Here is a 24,047-nt window from a genome sequence, read left to right on the forward strand (position 1 = left end):
TCATTCCCCAGACATGCAGTCCCAGAACCTTACAGGCTTTAGCGACTGAAGATAGATATAGCCATTGGTTTGAATCAGCAAGCTAATGTGTCTATACTAGTCCTGTAGTTATGTACATGTATGTCCGTTTATTGTCTATTTTTACTCCTTTGAATCTTATATCTAGTGCATACTGCACTAATGACTGTCTCAGGCAAAGTTTTAAAAAATCTAAAACATTTAAATTAGCTATTAACATCAAAGCCGCATAGGCAGTGACATTAAAACACTATTATATTGAAATAAAGCATGTTTTATATTCAACATATTTACAAAGGCATCCTTACTCATTCTAAATATACGTGCGATCTTTAAAATGACATACTGTGTTTTCTCCAACGCCAAGAATTCCAACGGTGCATTCTGCAATGTTTTGGTTACACAGAAGAGGTCTTCTACATGGAAAAGATAACATTCATTTTATTAAGACATAACAATATAAACAATCCATGAATATATTTTAAAGATCTTTCGAATGAAAACAATCCATCCATGATGCATGCCATCAACAGTCTGGTTTAAGTCATATTGGTATAAAGAGCAATAATTTAAAGCCTCCTATCATAAAAGGAACAATAGCACGTACAATAAATAATAATGTCAATAAGGATGAGAGGTCGCTCAAAATATGTCAACAGAGCAAACTTACTGTTGCCAGTCCTTTCTGGATTGACTCTCCCGAGCCTCAAATATCTTCCTGTTCATTGCAATGATGTATCCAAGAACATATTCGATTATAAAACTAGAATTCAGATCGCCCGGCGTCTTTGTCAGAATAAACGGAGGGGCCTGTTCGTAGAACAATGGAATGAGGTAAGCGCATTGTCAGGAGTAAGAACTATGCTTTTCAAAAGGCTAACCAGCCTCTCGTTTGGTACACGTATTTATGAGCAGTTTTAAGAGTACTCTGGACTGAGGAAGGTGGCAAGTTCAAAGTGCGATCAGTAATGTCGCGTCGACTCACTGTGGTCAAAAAAGCCTAGGCATACGAATTGACTTGAGACAAAGTCAGAATGAATAGTCTTTTACTGGTCAGTTTGGTGGTTTATTTGCACACTACATCTTTATGCGTGAATCGCTTATGTGTAACGGCAGGAAACGATTCTGCTTAATCTTGAACAAGAGGATCTTACCTCATTCTTCTTCAGGCTGTCTATAACGAGATCGACTCCTGCAAGTAAATTCAAATTATACTTCTGAAAATTGCTATGTGTAACCTTAACTCACTTCTAACTTGTCTTCATGACAACCTTTCTGATTTAAAGAAGTTGCATACAGTTGATACTGAAACATATTGTACTCAGCAAAATCTGAGTATTGTATTACACGAATAACGAAAACGAAATCTACAGGCCAATAACATACATAAAATAAAGCATTCCTGGTTATCAGTGTCGTTTATCAGCCACTGCTATGGTGATTGGCGTTTACTATATAGTTACTATTGAGTCCACTTATATACGTTTAAAATATACTTATTGAATTGAGATAAACATTGACAATTTTTTTTATCTGTATCTACAACAATCACCATGTAAAGTCGTCAAAATGTTCGTTATTCACATGGTAATGTAACTGAATTGTATACCATTTCTCTGTGTGTGTACCCATTTCAGCGCCGGGAGAGATCGCCAGAAACGAGCAATGAGAGTGGTATCAGCAAATGGGTACTGCACCTGGCTTGCTATGGCAGGGTCCTCCAAATCCGGGCTATACTCTATATTTAAAAAAAACAAACACTTGAACACAGCATTGGTTTGACTCAACATCTATCTTTCAACGGTTAATAACGTATTTCAATTTACAAGAGCTCCTTCATTTAACATATAATGAAAGTTTAATTAGTTCATTCATCTGGTTTTAATAATTCTAGAATTGTGTTATGAAGAGGATATATGTATTAATAAAGATAACCAGAAACAAAACACAATGAAATCTTTATCAGATTAAAATACGCAGCTTTACCTTCGTCTGTTGCTGGATTTGATAGCGTTTTAATGGTAACAAATTCTACATGTTTCGAGTTCCTAATTTGTTCCTCAATGCTTGTTACACTCATTGATATAGAAATATGGATCGTAATATGTTCCATTTAGCACAATGAATCAATCATACTTGTGGCAGCTCAATGCATATATTAACCACTCAATTCAAAGCAAAAACGCATACATTATCAGGTGATATGCATATATCATATAGATGTGATATACACATCCACTGAAGATGCATTTAAATTTGATAGCAATTGCCCTGTTATATGAACATCGCTTAAAGGTAAGGTGTTACTCAAAACTATAAATCCCTTCAGAGATTTCCTCTTTGATCTTACCCAACCGTTCCAAAGCAGCAATTTCATTAGGTGGTGAACATTCAAAGTTTGTCGTCATGAGTATTGTTTGTTTGCAAACCTGTATGTCTGCTGGCTTTGAACCTTCCAGCCAATTATCTTTTATGAGTTCGTTTTACTACCAGGCTTGTGAAAGGATCTGAACTTTAAGGGCAAAACTCACAATGTTGCAACCATTTCGTCCTGCTTCGTTCGTTGTTTGTTCGTTTCCAATCACCGGTACTGCATATCATCATTAGATATCCAAGATAGCCATCCAATGTCAATCAAATTTTTGTGCTAACTGCTTTAAAAATACACACGAAAATAAACATTTTTTGTAAAAAATGTATGTTTTTGGTCCAATTTTACCAAACTATTCATATAAGTATTGTTTAATGGCATGGTGTTGAACGTCGTGTCAATGACAAAGAATTGATGCGTTTGAAGATGTAACGGACATTTTGCTATTAGGTGGAAATGTACAAACTTGACGCGAAGACAGGCAGAGCACCGACCTTTAAATAGTTGTAAAAGTTGCAGGCTCGCATATACACAATCATCCTTACGCTTATTTTATTCAGCGGATGGTTTGAATACTTTGAAAACAGGTAAGTCAAAATCAAACGGGCTAGCCGAACTCTGGCCGTTCGAAGAGTGACTTTTGTTATCTTATGATAACAGGCTGATGAAATAGAGTCATATAACATGACATCTCATCACATGATATGACATGCCTCGTTATGATTATTTATGACATGCACGCACAAAATATACATTGACCTCGAAATACAATGCAATACAAAGATTATGTGGACATTGTTCCCGAATACCTTTTTATAACTTTATAACTTTACCTTGTGTTTGCACGCCTCCAACACGCCTTCAGATATGAGATTTTTTTTTTCGATGATAAGAGCAAAAATCACGCCATACCCCTTTTAACTTTGTTAGTAGCCTTGTGTTTGACCAACTTCAACACACTCACATATAGTAGATAACTTATTGAGGGCAAATCAGAGACAATATCATCACTGTTCTGCAATTACTCTTATAGCTTTATTACTAACCTTATGTTTGCAGTCGCATCCAACACGCCTACGGATTGGAGATAACTTGTACTCGATGGTGCAAGCAAAACACAGTCGATGTTATCACAGTTATATAATACCTTTTGCACGTGTTCTGTTGTTCTAAAGAATGCGGGAAACAGAAATGATCGTTTACAGATGAATTTATATCAATAATGGACAAAAGGAGAATTTACTTTTGAGACGTAGTACGTGCGAGCTTTTTTTAACCATGTCTCAAAAATATACTTAATTGTTGTTTTTATATAAACAAGCGAAATTTTGAAAAAGTTAACGTTATTTTCAATTGCGTTCAGTTAGATGCAACGTGCTACTTTATTTTTTTTATAAGAAAACAGAAATAATAAGATTTTCACAAGGTACAAGTATTATAGTGTAACTTTAACTAAGGCATATCGAACAAGACGCTAAAAACATAACAAATAATAGTCATTACTGACGTTACTGTGAGTACAACAGTTATTCACTAATCAAAATTGTTCCAGACACCAAATCAAAACAACAAGACAAAACAAGAAATAAGGTTTGTTATTGGTAGCAAATTTCACATTGTAAGATAAATAGATTGAATCTGTGTCGTTCGTTTGTCTTTGCCATATAGGTAGTATCTGTAACGAATAGGCACGTCAGAACAGAAGGATATGCGAACGTCTACTGTATGACGCTGGATCGCCGCACTGACCACGCTAGACCTAGTCCTCTCTCTGAATCGGATCCGATTGAGTACTGTAAAGATACTAACTTTAAATTGAATAAAATTGGCCAAGAATAGCATTGATTCATTTTTTGTCAATTTATAGGTGGATTTTTGGCCAGTGGAGCACAGGCACTGATGTGCCTCCTGTTTGTCAATTTATAGGTGTTGGCGTTTAAACATCTTCTTGTACCTGCAACAACACCAACGACATAAATAAACTGCTTTCAGTGAATCTTTAATTTTTAAAAAGCAACGGGAGGGCGGGTGGGAACATACACCTGTTGAATGCCACCAATAAACCTCGAGTGACGAATACGCCCTACACAAGCCTAATATACTGATCCTAAATCTCGTGCACGGAAATCGTGCACAAGAACGACATTCCCGCTAACAAGATTCGGTTTCTAGTGCGAACAAAAATAATAAAAACAATTTAGAACCGCGAATAATTTCATTTACTCACGTTTCCGTGAGCAAAACAATTATTCACTAATCAAAATTGTTCCAGACACCAAATCAAAACAACAACGCAAAACTAGGAATAAGGTTTGTTTTGGGCAGCAAATTTCTAGTAAACAACGAAAGGAAATGTAAATTATAGATATATTTATATATGTTTATATAAATATGTAATTATCCATTTTAAACTAGATATATGTCAGCATTATTTCTATCAATATTAACATTTGCCACGAATCTATTACGTACCCTCGTTACCTCCATATAGGGGCCTTAATGGACTTCCAACAATCAAGAACATACTTTTTCTTCATCTACCGCCGCTTCGAGAGCACGACTGTGGCATTCCATCTCTTGGAATACACAAATGTTTCATGCCACCACTTGCAGAGCACGACTGTGGCATTCCACCACTTACAGAGCCAAATGTGGCATTCCACCACCTGCAGAGCACAATTGTGGCATTCCATCACTTGCAGAGCACAAAATGTGGCATTCCACCACTTGCAGAGCACAAAATGTGGCATTCCATCACTTGCAGAGCACAAAATGTGGCATTCCACCACTTGCAGAGCACAAAATGTGGTTTTCCACCACCTGCAGAGCACAATTGTGGCATTCCACCACTTGCAGAGCACAAAATGTGGCATTCCACCACTTGCAGAGCACAAAATGTGGCATTCCACCACTTGCAGAGCACAACTTTGGCAGAGCTCAACTTTGGCATCCCATCACATACAGAGCACAACCATGGCATTCCACAACTTAAAGAGCAAACAATGTGGCATTCGACCACTTAAAGAATATGACTGTGGCATTCCATCACTATTCATAACACAGTCCCGTCATATTACCACTTTCAGCACACACACTATCGCTATCCTGCCACATCGACCTACAAAACCAACGTTGATCAACACTTCTTGAATGCTATTCACGAAAAGACTATATGAAATGAAAAATGTTTCTCTTTATCAATTAAAATATGCATTTCTGTTTCCTTTTTATATTTGCAAAAATGTAATGTCTACGGTTATGTTCACTTTTATTTTTTCTACGTTGACTGATGTAAATCTACAATATTAAGGGGTAGGGTACTTTACTTTATAAAATGCTATTAGCGCTTTTCGTAAATGCATTTTTTTCCGAATTATTTCTGCTTTCGCATTGTCGGTTGACCGAACTATGTCTTGAAAGAAACTGCTTGTAAAAAGAAATTATTTCATAATTGTTTATTTTGTGTTTGTTTTTCTTCGTGTTATTAATTAGAAAATCAACGGCTTAAAGATATATTACTGTATTTAAGTTTAACACATAACCGGTCTTAAACGCAATAAACAGTTTGAAACCCTTACAAAGTACAGATAAATATTTATGATAATATACTTGATATATATATGAGGTTAAACGATATACCGGTTCTGTTGTCGACGTTGTATATCCTTGAGCACATAACAAATACCGATGTATCTACTAACTTGGCGCAGCCATTATGCAACCTCCATAACAACATTCGACGTACAATACATAAAGTTGAATAAATTACGTGTGATAAACACGTGTGTCAGGGGCGTGGACAGTGTTGAGGTAACCATTATTGTGAAACAAACCGAGACTGCTCTTAGGTCAATTTAAACACGTGTGTCAGGGTCACGGACAGTTTTGCGTCTACAGTTAATGTGAAACAAACCGAGACTGCTCTTAGGTCAATTTAAAAACGTGTGTCAGGGCACCGGACAGTTGTGCGTCTATAGTTATTGTGAAACAAACCGAGACTGCTCTTAGGTCAATTTAAACACGTGCGTCAGGGTCACGGACAGTTTTGCGTCTACAATTATTGTGAAACAAACCGAGACTACGTTTAGGTCAATTGAACCACGTGTGTCAGGGTACCTGACAGTTTTACGTCTACAATTATTGTGAAACAAACCGAGACTGCTCTTAGGTCAATGGAACCACGTGTGTAAGAGTCACGGACAGTGTTGCGTCTACAGCTATTGTGAAACAAACCGAGACTGCTCTTAGGTCAATTTAAACACGTGTGTCAGGGCCCCGGACAGTTTTGCGTCTACACTTATTGTGAAACAAACCGAGACTGCTCTTAGGTCAATTGAACTACGTGTGTCAGGGTACCGGACAGTTTTGCGTTTATAATTATTGTGAAAACCCGAGACTGCTCTTAGGTCAATTGAACCACGTGTGTCAGGGTCACGGACAGTTTTGCGTCTACAGTTATTGTGAAACAAATCGAGACTGCTCTTAAGTAAATTCAAACACGTGTGTCAGGATACCGGACAGTTTTGCGTCTTCAATTATTGTGATACACTGAGGCTGCTCTTAGGTGAATTTAAACACGTGTGTCAGGGTGTTTGCGGTATTGCGTCTACCAGCGTTTTGAAACAAATTGAGACTGCACTTAGGTAAATTAAACACGTGTGTCAGGGGCGTTGACAAGGTTGAGTTTACCATTGATGTGAAACAAACTAAGACTGCTTTCTTTGCTTCAAACGGATATCTTTTTAGATTGTAATATATATATTTCCTAAAATGTATACTCCGCCAAAAGATATTGGCTTGTCCCTTTGAAAATATGCAAATATGTCTACTGATATGGAGACATCACTATAAATGAGACTTTGCGTCACATTGAATTCAATTCTGACAATTAGTTTTAGATTAAATTTAGGGTGGTCACAATAAAAAAGCCAACATTTGTCGGTGCTCTTAAACGAAAGGGGAAATATATGTTTTGATGATGTTTATATGCCTAATAGATTTGTAAAACAATTTTGAAACGCAGTTGGCGCTGGCCGTATGAGAAAACCGTAATGCGGTCTGCGTCCTGCAGACGCACCCATATGAACGTTATACATACGATAGTGACGTAACTATAACGCCTAAGAAGTGCAGAAAGTCATATCGTTATAAATAAAACCCAACTCAATTGTTCTTTTAAAGTAATTTGTTTTCAAACGAACACAAGATATTTTACTAAGTTTATCATCCGTATTGGAGATACAATCCTTCTGATCTTCTGCTGCAATATTTTCACGTACTACACTTTGAGCTTGGTGAAAGGCACATACCAAACTTTGAGCTTGTTGAAAGGCACATATCAAAATCAGAGCTTGGTGAAAGGCACATATTAAACTTTGAGCTTGGTGAAAGGCACATATCAAAATTAGAGCTTGGTGAAAGGCACATATCAAAATTAGAGCTTGTTGAAAGGCACATATCAAAATTAGAGCTTGGTGAAAGGCACATATTAAACTTTGAGCTTGTTGAAAGGCACATATTAAACTTTTAGCTTGATGAAAGGCACATATTAAACTTAGAGCTTGGTGAAAGGCACATATAAAACTTTGAGCTTGTTGAAAGGCACATATCAAAATTAGAGCTTGGTGAAAGGCACATATTAAACTTTTAGCTTGATGAAAGGCACATATAAAACTTTGAGCTTGTTGAAAGGCACATATCAAAATTAGAGCTTGGTGAAAGGCACATATTAAACTTTTAGCTTGATGAAAGGCACATATTAAACTTTTAGCTTGATGAAAGGCACATATCAAAATTAGAGCTTGTTGAAAGGCACATATTAGACTTTTAGCTTGATGAAATGCACATATTAAACTTAGAGCTTGGTGAAAGGCACATATCAAACTTAGAGCTTGGTGAAAGTCACATATCAAAATTAGAGCTTGTTGAAAGGCACATATCAAAATTAGAGCTTGCTGAAAAGCACATATTAAACTTTGAGCTTGTTGAAAGGCACATATTAAACTTTTAGCTTGATGAAAGGCACATATTAAACTTAGAGCTTGGTGAAAGGCACATATAAAACTTTGAGCTTGGCGAAAGGTACATACCAAACTTAGAGCTTGATGAAAGGCACATATTAAGCTTTGAGCTTGGTGAAAGACACATATCAAACTTTGAGCTTGGTGAAAGGCACATATTAAACTTAGAGCTTGGTGAAAGGCACATATTAAACTTTGAGCTTGGTGAAAGGCACATATCAAACTTTGAGGCACATATTAAACTTTGAGCTTGGTGAAAGGCACATATTAAACTTTGAGCTTGGTGAAAGGCACATATTAAACTTTGAGCTTGGTGAAAGACACATATTAAACTTAGAGCTTGGTAAAAGGCACATATTAAACTTAGAGCTTGGTGAAAGGCACATATTAAACTTTGAGCTTGGTGAAAGGCACATATTAAACTTTGAGCTTGGTGAAAGTCACATATTAAACTTTGAGCTTGGTGAAAGGCACATATTAAACTTTGAGGTTGGTGAAAGGCACATATTAAACTTTGAGTTTGGTGAAAGGCACATACTAAACTTAGAGCTCGGTGAAAGGCACGTATTAAACTTTTAGCTTTGTGAAAGGCACATATTACACTTTGACCTTGGTGAAAGGCAAATATTAAACTTAGAGCTTGGTGAAAGGCAAATATTAAACTTAGAGCTTGGTGAAAGGCACATATTACACTTTGAGCTTGGTGAAAGGCACATATTAAACTTTTAGCTTGGTGAAAGGCACATATTAAACTTTTAGCTTTGTGAAAGGCACATATCAAAATTAGAGCTTGTTGAAAGGCACATATTAGACTTTTAGCTTGATGAAAGGCACATATTAAACTTAGAGCTTGGTGAAAGTCACGTATCAAAATTAGAGCTTGTTGAAAGGCACATATCAAAATTAGAGCTTGGTGAAAAGCACATATTAAACTTTGAGCTTGTTGAAAGGCACATATTAAACTTTTAGCTTGATGAAAGGCACATATTAAACTTAGAGCTTGGTGAAAGGCACATATAAAACTTTGAGCTTGGCGAAAGGTACATACCAAACTTAGAGCTTGATGAAAGGCACATATTAAGCTTTGAGCTTGGTGAAAGACACATATCAAACTTTGAGCTTGGTGAAAGGCACATATTAAACTTAGAGCTTGGTGAAAGGCACATATTAAACTTTGAGCTTGGTGAAAGGCACATATCAAACTTTGAGGCACATATTAAACTTTGAGCTTGGTGAAAGGCACATATTAAACTTTGAGCTTGGTGAAAGGCACATATTAAACTTTGAGCTTGGTGAAAGGCACATATTAAACTTAGAGCTTGGTGAAAGGCACATATTAAACTTAGAGCTTGGTGAAAGGCACATATTAAACTTTGAGCTTGGTGAAAGGCACATATTAAACTTTGAGCTTGGTGAAAGTCACATATTAAACTTTGAGCTTGGTGAAAGGCACATATTAAACTTTGAGGTTGGTGAAAGGCACATATTAAACTTTGAGTTTGGTGAAAGGCACATATTAAACGTTTAGCTCGGTGAAAGGCACATATTAAACTTTGAGCTTGGTGAAAGGCACATATCAAACTTTGAGGCACATATTAAACTTTGAGCTTGGTGAAAGGCACATATTAAACTTTGAGCTTGGTGAAAGGCACATATTAAACTTTGAGCTTGGTGAAAGGCACATATTAAACTTAGAGCTTGGTAAAAGGCACATATTAAACTTAGAGCTTGGTGAAAGGCACATATTAAACTTTGAGCTTGGTGAAAGGCACATATTAAACTTTGAGCTTGGTGAAAGTCACATATTAAACTTTGAGCTTGGTGAAAGGCACATATTAAACTTTGAGGTTGGTGAAAGGCACATATTAAACTTTGAGTTTGGTGAAAGGCACATACTAAACTTAGAGCTCGGTGAAAGGCACGTATTAAACTTTTAGCTTTGTGAAAGGCACATATTACACTTTGACCTTGGTGAAAGGCAAATATTAAACTTAGAGCTTGGTGAAAGGCAAATATTAAACTTAGAGCTTGGTGAAAGGCACATATTACACTTTGGGCTTGGTGAAAGGCACATATTAAACTTTTAGCTTGGTGAAAGGCACATATTAAACTTTTAGCTTTGTGAAAGGCACATATCAAAATTAGAGCTTGTTGAAAGGCACATATTAGACTTTTAGCTTGATGAAAGGCACATATTAAACTTAGAGCTTGGTGAAAGTCACGTATCAAAATTAGAGCTTGTTGAAAGGCACATATCAAAATTAGAGCTTGGTTAAAAGCACATATTAAACTTTGAGCTTGTTGAAAGGCACATATTAAACTTTTAGCTTGATGAAAGGCACATATTAAACTTAGAGCTTGGTGAAAGGCACATATAAAACTTTGAGCTTGGCGAAAGGTACTTACCAAACTTAGAGCTTGATGAAAGGCACATATTAAGCTTTGAGCTTGGTGAAAGACACATATCAAACTTTGAGCTTGGTGAAAGGCACATATTAAACTTAGAGCTTGGTGAAAGGCACATATTAAACTTTGAGCTTGGTGAAAGGCACATATCAAACTTTGAGGCACATATTAAACTTTGAGCTTGGTGAAAGGCACATATTAAACTTTGAGCTTGGTGAAAGGCACATATTAAACTTTGAGCTTGGTGAAAGGCACATATTAAACTTAGAGCTTGGTGAAAGGCACATATTAAACTTAGAGCTTGGTGAAAGGCACATATTAAACTTTGAGCTTGGTGAAAGGCACATATTAAACTTTGAGCTTGGTGAAAGTCACATATTAAACTTTGAGCTTGGTGAAAGGCACATATTAAACTTTGAGGTTGGTGAAAGGCACATATTAAACTTTGAGTTTGGTGAAAGGCACATATTAAACGTTTAGCTCGGTGAAAGGCACATATTAAACTTTTAGCTTTGTGAAAGGCACATATTACACTTTGACCTTGGTGAAAGGCACATATTAAACTTAGAGCTTGGTGAAAGGCAAATTTTAAACTTAGAGCTTGGTGAAAGGCACATATTACACTTTGAGCTTGGTGAAAGGCACATATTAAACTTTTAGCTTGGTGAAAGGCACATATTAAACTTTTAGCTTTGTGAAAGGCACATATTAAACTTAGGGCTTGGTGAAAGGCACATATTAAACTTAGAGCTTGGTGGAAGGCACATATTAAACTTTGAGCTTTGTGAAAGGCACATATTAAACATTGAGCTTGGTGAAAGGCACATATTAAACTTTTAGCTTGGTGAAAGGCACATATTAAACTTTTAGCTTGGTGAAAGGCACATATTAAACTTTGAGCTTGGTGAAAGGCACATATTAAACTTAGACCTTGGTGAAAGGCACAATGTTTAGAGCCCAACAGATAAGACAACATACATATAAAGATATCGTTGTTACCGCCTTAAAACTGATGAAAAAGAGTTCACAGAGGCATATCTACACCTCAACTTCCATTCAGTAAATGAACTGCCTTTCGGCAATTGCGTTCATCAATCGGATATGTTCGGATCGCAATTCATCGCATAACAATATACATGAAAACTATTTATCTTGTTATTGTTCGTATTGTGTCAGCAGGTCCCGTAAAATATGAATCAACATTTTAGAAAGTATTAATTTATTTTATTTTAAATGTATTCTTACCACAAGTCTTTCAATTTTTACGTTTAAAAGTGATTTCAAGTGGTTGAACTTTTCCCGCGTCCTTGTGACGTCATTTGAAAAAAAAAAGTTTCCGGTTACAGTCGGGTCGTTCTATTTACAGAATGGGTAAGAACGGATTACTGAAAGGTTTTCTTGAATGAAATGGAGTATTTTTTTAACAATTCTTGAGTGAAATAATGAACTTTTGGTGTAAATATAAGGAATGAATTGCGGGTCTGATGTCATTATCGAGGATATGAACGCAATTGGGCTTGTCAAAGCACGCGTGGAGTCCTGCGGACTCCACACACATTGACCTACCCAATTGCTTTCATTTAAGGATTGATTCTTATTTTTTGTGCGTTCATGCAGTATGAACGCTCAGCCGCGATTTTGCATATCCGCTAGCGGTTTTGTAAAATATGTACATTATATTTACATTTTTCCTTTTTATTTGTTTTTTTTTTCGACCTAATAGTGTTTGAGAATAAGGCTTTAATTACAACAAAGGGGAACAAAACGTGAAGAGCGAATGTAAATGGTAAGAGCACTTGTCGCTCTTGATATTTTAGCTATGCGTTCTTATTATCCTCCGCATAATAAATAGTCCATAAGTAATTTGCAGAAATAAATAAATAATCAAAGATTTTATTTAATCATTTGGTAATTTCTGTAGAATATGTGGAAAATAAAAATAATTTTTGTTGTAATATGTTCATTTTAATCAAGATAATTTTGGATACATTTTAACTGATGTTTGACATATGTTAGTGGGCATTTAAAATGTGGTCATTGTGAATAAATGGATAACTTCCAGTTCAAGGTAATTATAGCGTAACAATTTCATTTTTTTTTGTTGCCTTTTAACTTTCGCTAAGATATTGAAGTGCTGTGATGTGCTAGTCTTCTCGAATTGTCAATATTAAGACGTTTGTTCGAACTCGCGAAAATACATCACACTTGGGCAGTGTTCAACATTTCATGTATTTGAATGTAGACGAAGATATCGCCTAATTATATCGTTGAAAGATAATCATTGTCTGAATCCGATAATGGATCATACATTTTTCCTAGAAAGAAATCGCCGAACTCATATAAATCATTGATCAGCCATGTTTGTTTTGACAGTTATTATCAAATGCAAAGTAAGGCATTTTCCAAATGATATTTCTACAAAATAATGTCTTTCATTTAAATTCTTCATAGAACATTAAACGAAACATGTAAACACGCCGGCATTCAACAGAAGATGTGCCCTGCTATATTTAGCATTAAAGTAGATCATAGTAAGATCACTACGCGCATTGATCACCAGCGCCCACTCAGAGCCTTGCTTTGTTGCCAAACTCCGCCTACAAAGGTCACGAAAGGTCGACCGGTTCATGCAAAATGAACTCAATTTTTATCGTTCAGAAAATCAAGTACGGATGAAAATATATCCCGATAATGACATCAACCCCGCAATTCATTCCTTAATTAAACCGGTTAACATGTTTACATTCACTTTGGTGAACACTTATCAATAACACTCAAAGTAGTTGTGTTAGCATCATCGGTCACCGTCATCTTGTAAATAAAAAAGTAGAAATCAAAAACTTGAAAGTACTCAATAAGATACCATCATCATGACAAGGCTGTTTTAATCACACCCAGACATACATTTAGCCATATAAAAGGTTAGCAATTATGAACTCATATAGTCTAATAGATTAAATCCTTGAACACAACAAGAGTAGGGGAAAAACAAGTAAATACCGCGAGTTGAGCGCGAGAGAGATGTAACTCAATATAGAAATAGAAGGCCTTACAACAATCTTGCACTAAGCCTTCGATGTGTATGTGATAATATTTGAAACTAAAACATTAACCGTTCATCGGCACAATGCTCGTCTTATATCAGACTGTGAAAGTGTTATCACATAGAGTTGTGGGTGTATCACATCCCTTCGACCTTCACTGTTGTTTGTAATTGTTAATTATCAAATGTTAGTATCCTTGTTGCCAATCCAGTACATTTTCTAGTGGTTGTCCGGTAATGTACCTCTGTATGTTGTCGGTGTAGACCTTTATAATCCCTGCCAAAAACTGAATAAAATATACTTAATTTTAATTACAGATGATATATAAAATAAAAATACATTTTGTTCATCATAGTTACAGTTGAATAGTTGATACATGTATATTTAATATAGTCAGATTTTGATAAAACTTTGTATATAAAGTGAATTTTGCTTTAAAAGCGGATTTGTCACTGACAAAGAATCTGCATGACAGCAGATACATTGTCAATAGCTACAAACTTATTTCTGGTGTCTCTATTTTGGAGAGACCAACAGCAGATGCCCCTCCATAGTTAAGTGGCCGATACCTTCCCTACCAACGAATAGATAATCCACGTACTAATCTCTGGGTATAACCCACATGGGTGAGTCGGATACCTACCCTCCCCACATTTTGAATATTCCTCGTACTTATCTCTGGAGATGCCCCCTAGGGGGAGTCGGATACCTACCCTCTCCACATTTTGAATATTCCTTGTACTGATCTCTGGAGATGCCCCCTAGGGGGAGTCGGACACCTAGCATACCAACGTTTGGATCATTCCTCGTTCTGACCTCTGGAGATGCCCGTTCACCCAGGTGAGAGGCGGATACCGTCCCTACCAACGTTTGGATCATTTCTCTTACTAATCTCTGATGTTGCCTCTCCCCCAGGTTGGTTCTGATACCTACTTACCAACGGTTGTATAATTTCTCGTACTAACCTCTGGAGATGCAGACCATCCCGATGTATGCGGTGTTATAACGACCCCTGGCAGGTCCCACAAGGGACTGCTGACCGGAAGTGGTTCTATTGGAAACACGTCGAGGACTGCCCCTCCTAGCCATCCATTGCTGAATTACCACATTAATATTCAAAATCAACATGGCATGGCACATTTGTGTTACGTTCATCTGTGCTAAACAAACAACTCAGGCAATAACGCGCCAAATGGGCTGTGTCGATCATAAAAACTCCAAAACTGCACAGTATAGCATTTAATTGTAAACTTATTGGATATATTGCAAGCCAACATTGATTTTCGTGTTATACATTCATTTGATCGAGAAATGTGGAGCTAATCTGATGAGCAACTGAATGAAGGTATCGGCATTTTTTTCTGAGGATCATTACCTGATAGCTTGCACAATACTGTCTTCGTCAATAATGTCTCCTCTGCCGACATTGATTAGCACTGTATTCTGTAATAAAATATTATTTATATCTTCATAAATAAATAAGAATACTTAAACGAAATAATACGAAATCATCATTTGTAAGGCTTTTTGTAGTTAAATGTATCGAAACAAAGTTTTCTACAATTGATATATTAAGGCCAATTAGCTGCAGTTTTTATAAGAGCAAATATGAAACCATTTTCTCTGAAAAATCTAAAACACATACCAATGAAAGATCTTGAGTGGCATTTCCTTCACAGGGTTTAATGTCACATATAAACAATCAAGGACATTCGCCATGACAGGCAGTTACCTTAAAAGGGTTTAATGTAACATATACGAGCAAGGACATTCGCCATGACTGGCAGTTACATTCACAGGGTTTAATGTCACATACAAGCTATCAAGGACATTCGCCATGACTGGCATTTATCTTCACAGGGTTAAATGTAACATATACGAGCAAGGACATTCGACATGACTGGCAGTTCCATTCACAGGGTTTAATGTCACATACAAGCTATCAGGGACATTCGCCATGACTGGCATTTACCTTCACAGGGTTAAATGTCACAAACAATCAAGGACATTTGTAACGACTGGCATTTATCTTCACAGGGTTAAATGTCACATAAACAATCAAGGACATTCGCCATGACTGGCATTTATCTTCACAGGGTTAAATGTCACATAAACAAGGACATTCGCCGTGACTGGCATTTATCTTCACTGGGATAAATGTCACATAAACAATCAAGGACATTCACCATGACTGGAATTTATCTTCACAGGGTTAAATGTCACATAAACAATCAAGGACATTCGCCATGACTGGCATTTATCTTCACAGGGTTAAATGTCACATAAACAATCAAGGACATTTGCCATGACTGGCATTTATCTTCACAGGGTTAAATGTCACATAAACAATCAAGGACATTCGCCGTGACTGGCATTTATCTTCACAGGGTTAAATGTCACATAAACAATCAAGGACATTCGCCATGACTGGCATTTATCTTCACAGGTTTAAATGTCACATAAACAATCAAGGACATTCGCCATGACTGGCATTTATCTTCACAGGGTTAAATGTCACATAAACAATCAAGGACATTCGCCGTGACTGGCATTTATCTTCACAGGGTTAAATGTCACATAAACAATCAAGGACATTCGCCATGACTGGCATTTATCTTCACAGGGTTAAATGTCACATAAACAATCAAGGACATTCGCCATGACTGGCATTTATCTTCACAGGGTTAAATGTCACATAAACAATCAAGGACATTTGCCATGACTGGCATTTATCTTCACAGGGTTAAATGTCACATAAACAATCAAGGACATTCGCCATGACTGGCATTTATCTTCACAGGGTTAAATGTCACATAAATAATCATTGACAAGGACATTCGCCATGACTGGCATTTATCTTCACAGGGTTAAATGTCACATAAACAATCAAGGACATTCGCCGTGGCTGGCAGTTTCCTTCACAGGGGTTAATGTCACATGTTAGTGTCAAACTGCTGTATCAGCGCAATTTGTCAATATAAGAACATAGTTGTCGACATTTGATAAACGGTTTATTGTGTAAACGGATGGTAAACGGATGGTAGAGTTATAAGCGTTCAGGAGGCCTTATTCAACCTGCTACTTATGTCTTTGTTCGTCAAAATAAACAAATACTTTTCCTTGTAAATCTGTATGTCTATGACAAAAAACTTATTACATATTATTAGTATTATATATTTATTTAATTAGATTCATTATTTAACCTTTCGTTTGCATGCCTCCAGCACTCCTCCAGATAGGAGATTCCTTGTAGACGGTGTGGAGGGCAAAACACAGACAATGTAGTCACTGTTCTCCAGTACCTCTTGCAAGTGGTCTCTTGTTCTGAAGAAAACATCGCCTATCTAGTGAAACTATGGTAATTTGTTTTAGCTCGACCGTAGCCATTGTCACCAGCTGATATAAACTAAGTCTGTATCCTTCGTAGATGCATGAACTTGTGTTCATTTTGAAGAGACATAAAAACTAACTCCGGTCATGAGATCGTCTCCTCTTGGGTGAAAAATGGACACCACCTCATTCTCTATTTACGCATATATGGTATAATTGCCGATAAACCCGAATACTATTTGAAGCTTAGATTTTGTTCATTCGGGTGCCTTTAAAGTGGCTCGTTCACGTTTTATAGTGTTAAACCTTGATCTTTTTTTATTTCGTGTGAAACACGAATAAAATGCTTTTTATAATGATAAAACATCTATAAAAGATTAGATTAGCTTTATTTTTAAGTTATTTGAAAATATGACAAAATATGCTCCATTTTGCCGGAAAGCTTTGGTAATGCTATATATATTATATTTATATATTGAAAATTGAATCATTTTAGGCTTGGATTTACTAAATCATGTTTGAATGAGTCAGAAAGTTGCCGTTTGTTCATTGTTCATGAAAGTAAGTAAAATCATTTAATCGCAACAAAAAAGAGTGTTGCCTAAACAAAATCCGTAAACGAGTGCCTTTAATCTAACCCATAGGTAATCTTTATACTACTGGGCTCGTCAAAGTAGTTCCCCTTGTTACATTGCTCCGCTAAGATAGTTATCTGTATATTAGCCAAATATGTTTCAAATGCCAAATATATTTCAATTAAAACAAAATAGTCACAGGAGAGTATTACAATCAAAATGAAAGATATACACAATAATGCAATAAAAAACTACAGGTGTGTCTCCTACCCACATCTCAACTGTCGTTGTTTAGTGACATAAGGTTAAATTCCAAATGAAGAACAGACACGTAAACACGCAAAATACAACAATAATAATATATATCAATAGAACAATTTAAACTACGGGGACAAGCTGAATAATCTTAAAGTAACCAATAACCTGTGTAAATCCACATTTCCCTGAGTACCATTCTATAACCTCCTATAGAAAACAACAAAATCAATACTTTTCAATGGTATTATTTTGGAAGTCACAGTGAGCGAAGCACTTGGGAAACCGATTAACACATACAGCATGAACTAGCAACATGAGCAAAATATTTCTTGGTAACAACATGCCTGACACAATGGAGCTTACAGACGTGGTCGACTGGCCGAGGAAAAACTGAGATAAAACCCTCCTTCTTGGGAAAACTCAGAAACCTCTGCCCGTTTGTCATCCAGATTTACAGGATTTGTCTCGTACCACTAGATGTCGGGCCTCATCACCCATAAGCTCCTTAACAAAGATGTATAGAAAACATATCATTTTTATGATTCATGTATACGTACTTTATCAAGTTATACAAATGTATATTACATGATTGTGTTCTTTGAAGACAAATGAACAATATATTTATCATTCATATGATAAAATTGCATAGTAACAGAAACCTTTCACAATAAACATTTTCGTGTTAAATTTAACAATCAATTGAATCGATGTGAACGGATCGGTTCCCCAAAGCTGAATGCCTTTACATTCATATTCGCACGAATTCTTCGTGCTTATCAATCGCCACCTGGCGGTTATTTCATTATAAACAAGGGAAATTAATTTCCTTCTAATTCGTTTTACTCAAACGTAGGAAATCATATGGATCAAGTTATAAACACATCAAACAAGAGAAACAACGATACAAGACGAAACACATTAAACTTTTGTAATTGCTACATGTTTGTGTAACCGCCTTGGTACTTTTACTGAAAACTAAATAAGAACGCCCATGGGGTTTGAACCAGTTTGTAAGCGCTTATTATTCACTTGTCCAAACAGATATAAACATATTAAATGTTACTCATTAAACTGTGTATTAGTACCACCTTGAAACAAACCGTGATTTATAATGTTGCAATATAAACTACCGGAACAAGCCTATTAATTAATGCGAAACGTACTTAAAAAAGGGTATTGAAGGAAAAATATACAAACAAACAAGAGACACGCAAGAGAACATTTATCATCAACATTCAAGATACTTGGGAAACCGCCTTAAAACCTCAGTGAAGCCAATGTAATAGCTTTTTTGAGTGTGTTCAACGGGTTTTTAATTGCCCAGCACCACATATGATACGGTGCACAAAAAACAATACTTATGCAACGTATATATAATACATGTAAAAACATAACGGGTATGGCTGTATTGCAAACAGAACAGATGATTTATGACCAAATACTCAGTGGACAATCTTATTTTTAAATGGATATTGACAGTATACATACCTGTAGACATCGATGGATTCACATTTGTTGTTCACAACGTGTTCTGTTCTCGTCATTCCCCAGACATGCAGTCCCAGAACCTTACAGGCTTTAGCGACTGAAGATAGATATAGCCATTGGTTTGAATCAGCAAGCTAATGTGTCTATACTAGTCCTGTAGTTATGTACATGTATGTCCGTTTATTGTCTATTTTTACTCTTTTGTATCTTATATCTAGTGCATACTGCACTAATGACTGTCTCAGGCAAAGTTTAAAAAAATCTAAAACATTTAAATTAGCTATTAACATCAAAGCCGCATAGGCAGTGACATTAAAACACTATTATATTGAAATAAAGCATGTTTTATATTCAACATATTTACAAAGGCATCCTTACTCATTCTAAATATACGTGCAATCTTTAAAATGACATACTGTGTTTTCCAATTTCTCCAATGCCAAGAATTCCAACGGTGCATTCTGCAATGTTTTGGTTACACAGAAGAGGTCTTCTACATGGAAAAGACAACATTCATTTTATTAAGACATAACAATATAAACAACCCATGCATACATTTTAAAGATCTTTCGAATGAAAACAATCCATCCATGATGCATGCCATCAACAGTCTGGTTTAAGTCATATTGGTATAAAGAGCAAAAATTTAAAGCCTCCTATCATAAATGGAAAAATAGCACGTACGTACAATAAATAATAATGTCAATAAGGATGAGAGGTCGCTCAAAATATGTCAACAGAGCAAACTTACTGTTGCCAGTCCTTTCTGGATTGACTCTCCCGAGCCTCAAATATCTTCCTGTTCATTGCAATGATGTATCCAAGAACATATTCGGTGATAAAACTAGAATTCAGATCGCCCGGCGTCTTTGTCAGAATAAACGGAGGGGCCTGTTCGTGGAACAATGGAATGAGGTAAGCGCATTGTCAGGAGTAAGAACTATGCTTTTCAAGAGGCTAACCCGCCTCTCGTTTGGTACACGTATTTATGAGCAGTTTTAAGAGTACTCTGGACTGAGGAAGGTGGCAAGTTCAAAGTGTGATCAGTTATGTCATGTCGACTCACTGTGATCAAAAAGCCTAGGCATACGAATTGACTTGAGACAAAGTCAGAATGAATAGTCTTTTACTGGTCAGTTTGGTGGTTTATTTGCACACTACATCTTTATGCGTGAATCGCTTATGTGTAACGGCAGGAAACGATTCTGCTTGATCTTGAACAAGAGGATCTTACCTCATTCTTCTTCAGGCTGTCTATAACGAGATCGACTCCTGCAAATAAATTCAAATTATACTTCTGAAAATTGCTATGTGTAACCATAACTCACTTCTAACTTGTCTTCATGACAACCTTTCTGATTTAAAGAAGTTGTATACAGTTGATACTGAAACATATTGTACTCAGCAAAATCTGAGTATTGTATTACACGAATAACGAAAACGAAATCCACAGGCCAATAACATACATGAAATAAAGCATTCCTGGTAGACAAGTTATCAGTGTCGTGTATCAGCAACTGTTATTGTGAATGGCGTTTATAATATAGTTACAATAGAGTCCAATTATATACGTTTTAAGATGTTTATTTAATTGAGATATAAATTGATAAAAAACAATTATCTGTATATAAAACAATCACCATGTAAAAGTCGTCAAAAATGAATTGTATACCATTTCTCTGTGTGTGTACCCATTTCAGCGCCGGGAGAGATCGCCAATAACGAGCAATGAGAGGGGTATCAGCAAAGAGGTACTGCACCTGCCTTGCTATGGCAGGGTCCTCCAAATCAGGGCTATACGCTATATTCAAAAATGGTCGTATAACTAGAACATAGCATACATAAGTAACCGGAGGTTGAACTCAACAATTATCTTTCAACGGTTAAGGGCCGGCAGCGATGCAAAAGTGGGTGGGGAAGGTCAAAAACTAAAACGTTCAAAAATACATGTTTTATTTAGCTTTGAGTAAATATCTTTTTTAGGAGTGAAGCATTTATTATTGGCGACATGTTTTGGGTTAGTTAGGAGTTAAACAATTTTTACATAAAAGGGTTCAACATATTTTGGATCAAAAAGCTTTCACATTATAACGGAAAAGTCTGTCGATATACGTACTTCGTTTTTTTATGTCAAAATGCCCCAGACTAATTATTCAACAATGTCTTGAGAGATCTTGTCATATAAGAAAGTTATTCAGAAGAATAATGAAATTTCGTGAATAAAATTTATTTCCGGATTACAAAAATGCATATATATTTTTTAAAATAGCTGCAATCAACACAAAGCCACAAGACATTGTTGATTGGGCAGCTCCGAATTATTAACTCTCACACATATTAATTTTGTATTAAGACATTTCCGGGTAAACATAAATGCTTTTTATAAGAAATCTGATAAAATATTCTTAGAATACACAGCTTTACCTTCGTGTGTTGCTGGATTTGAAAACGTTTTGATGGTAACAAATGCCACATGCTTCCCTACTTCCGAGTTTCTTATTTGATCCTCAAGGCTTGTTAAACCCATAGGTATAGAAATATGGATCGTAATATTTTCCATTTTGGCACAATGAATCAATTGTACTTGTGGTAGTACACTGCGTATGTTAACAACTCAATTCAAAGCACAAACGCATACATTACTAGGTGAATACTTATTCATATGCACATCCACTGAAGATGCATTTAAATTTGATATTAATCCCCCCCCCCCCCCCCCCCCCGTTATATGAACATCGCTTAAAGGTAAGGTGTTGCTCAAAACTATAAATCCCTTCAGAGATTTCCTCTTTGATCTTACCCAACCGTTCCAAAGCAGCAATTTCATTAGGTGGTGAACATTCAAAGTTTGTGTCGTCATGAGTATTGTTTGTTTGCAAACCTGTATGTCTGTTGGCTTTGAACCTTCTAGCCAATTATCATTTATAAGTTCGTTTTACTACCAGGCTTGTGAAAGGATCTGAACTTGAAGAGCAAAAACTCACAATGTTGCAACCATTTCGTCCTGCTTCGTTCGTTGTTTGTTCGTTTCTAATCACCGGTACTGCATATCAACATTAGATATCCAAGATAGCCATCCAATGTCAATCAAATTTATGTGCTAACTGCTTTAAAAATACACACGAAAACAAACATTTTTTGTAAAAAATGTATGTGTTTTTAGTCCAATTTAACCAAACTATTCATATAAGTATTGTTTAATGACATGGTGTTGAACGTCGTGTCAATGACGAAGAATTGATGCGTATGAAGATGTAACGGACATTTTGCTATTAGGTGGAAATGTACAAATTTGACGCGAAGACAGGCAGAGCGCCGACCTTTGAATAGTTGTAAAAATAGCAGGCTCGCATATACACAATCTTCTCTATAAAATAGTGTCATATAACATGACATCTCATCTACATTTCATCACATGATATAACATGCCTCGTTATGATTATTTATGACATGCAAGCTTTTTTTCTTATCTCCAGTTAATACACACGCCTCCAACACGTCTACCTATAAGCGGGTCCTTGTAACATGTGTGCAGGCAAAACACAGACAATTTAGTTACTCAATACCTATTAAATAGTTGTACCTTGCCTTGTCTCTGCACGCCTCCGGACAAAATATACATTGTGCCCGAAATACAATGCAATACAAAGATTATGTAGACACTGTTCCCGAATATCTTTCATAACTTTATAACTTAATCTTGTGTTTACACGCCTCCAACACGCCCTCAGATAGGATATGACTTGTTTTCGATGTTAAGAGCAAAAATTACTGTTTTACCCCTTTTAACTTTGTTACTAGCCTTGTGTTTGACCAACTTCAACACACTCGCATAATTACAGAAGATAACTTGTTCTCGATGTTGAGGGAAAATCAGAGACAATATCATCACTGTTCTGCAATACTCTTAAAACTTTATTACTAACCTTATGTTTGCACGCCTCCAACACGCCTCCAAATGGGAAATAACTTGTACTCGATGGTGTGGGCAAAACAGTCAATGTTATCACTGTTATACAATACTCTTGCATGTGTTCTGTTGTTCTAAAGAATGTGGGAAACAGATGAATTTATATCAATACTAGACAAAAGGAGATTTTTTTCGAGACGTAGTACGTGCAAGTTTTTTTTAGCTCACCTGAGTACGAAGTGCTCAAGGTGAGCTATTGTGATCGCCCTGTGTCCGTCGTCCGTCGTCGTCCGTCGTCAACAATTTGACTGTTAACACTCTAGAGGTCACAATTTGGGCACAATCTTAATGAAACTTGGTCAGAATGTTAAAAACTATGTCACCAGGTAAAATTAAAGGAAAAGCTTGTTAACACTATAGAGGTCACATTTATGAGTGTATCTTCAGGAAACTTGGTCAGAATGTTAATATTGATAAATTCTAGGTCAACTTCGAATCTGGTTTATGTGCGGTCAAAAACTAGTTCACCAGGTCAAATTGACGGAAAAGCTTGTTAACACTCTAGAGGTCATATTTATGACTGCATCTTCATGAAAGTTGGTAAGAATGTTAATATTAATAATCTTT

At 36.2% G+C, this 24,047-nt stretch overlaps 2 protein-coding genes across 3 annotated transcripts; both read right to left on the minus strand.

The window, feature by feature from the left end:
- On the minus strand, window positions 1-2,098 carry LOC128230703 (uncharacterized). The gene is made up of 6 exons (XM_052943147.1): window positions 2,005-2,098; window positions 1,628-1,756; window positions 1,173-1,210; window positions 689-828; window positions 365-434; window positions 1-45 (listed from the first exon to the last, which is right to left on the minus strand). Exons 1-6 carry the CDS (start codon window positions 2,096-2,098, stop codon window positions 1-3), a joined length of 516 nt encoding a protein of 171 aa, XP_052799107.1.
- An 11,585-nt stretch (window positions 2,099-13,683) lies between these two features.
- Window positions 13,684-22,128, minus strand: LOC128230409 (glycerate dehydrogenase-like). 2 transcript variants are annotated; one of them, XM_052942638.1, is made up of 10 exons: window positions 21,935-22,128; window positions 21,183-21,311; window positions 20,745-20,782; window positions 20,262-20,401; window positions 19,927-20,003; window positions 19,511-19,607; window positions 17,063-17,183; window positions 15,235-15,302; window positions 14,825-14,954; window positions 13,684-14,145 (listed from the first exon to the last, which is right to left on the minus strand). In XM_052942638.1, exons 1-10 carry the CDS (start codon window positions 22,068-22,070, stop codon window positions 14,047-14,049), a joined length of 1,035 nt encoding a protein of 344 aa, XP_052798598.1. In that variant the 5' UTR covers window positions 22,071-22,128; the 3' UTR covers window positions 13,684-14,046. The 2 variants fall into 2 exon arrangements, with proteins under 2 accessions (XP_052798598.1, XP_052798599.1); XM_052942639.1 differs by lacking the exon at window positions 21,183-21,311.
- Window positions 22,129-24,047: the final 1,919 nt, after the last annotated feature.

Source organism: Mya arenaria, chromosome 4, assembly GCF_026914265.1.
Source record: "Mya arenaria isolate MELC-2E11 chromosome 4, ASM2691426v1".
In the NCBI taxonomy this organism is placed as follows: Eukaryota; Metazoa; Mollusca; class Bivalvia; order Myida; family Myidae; genus Mya; species Mya arenaria.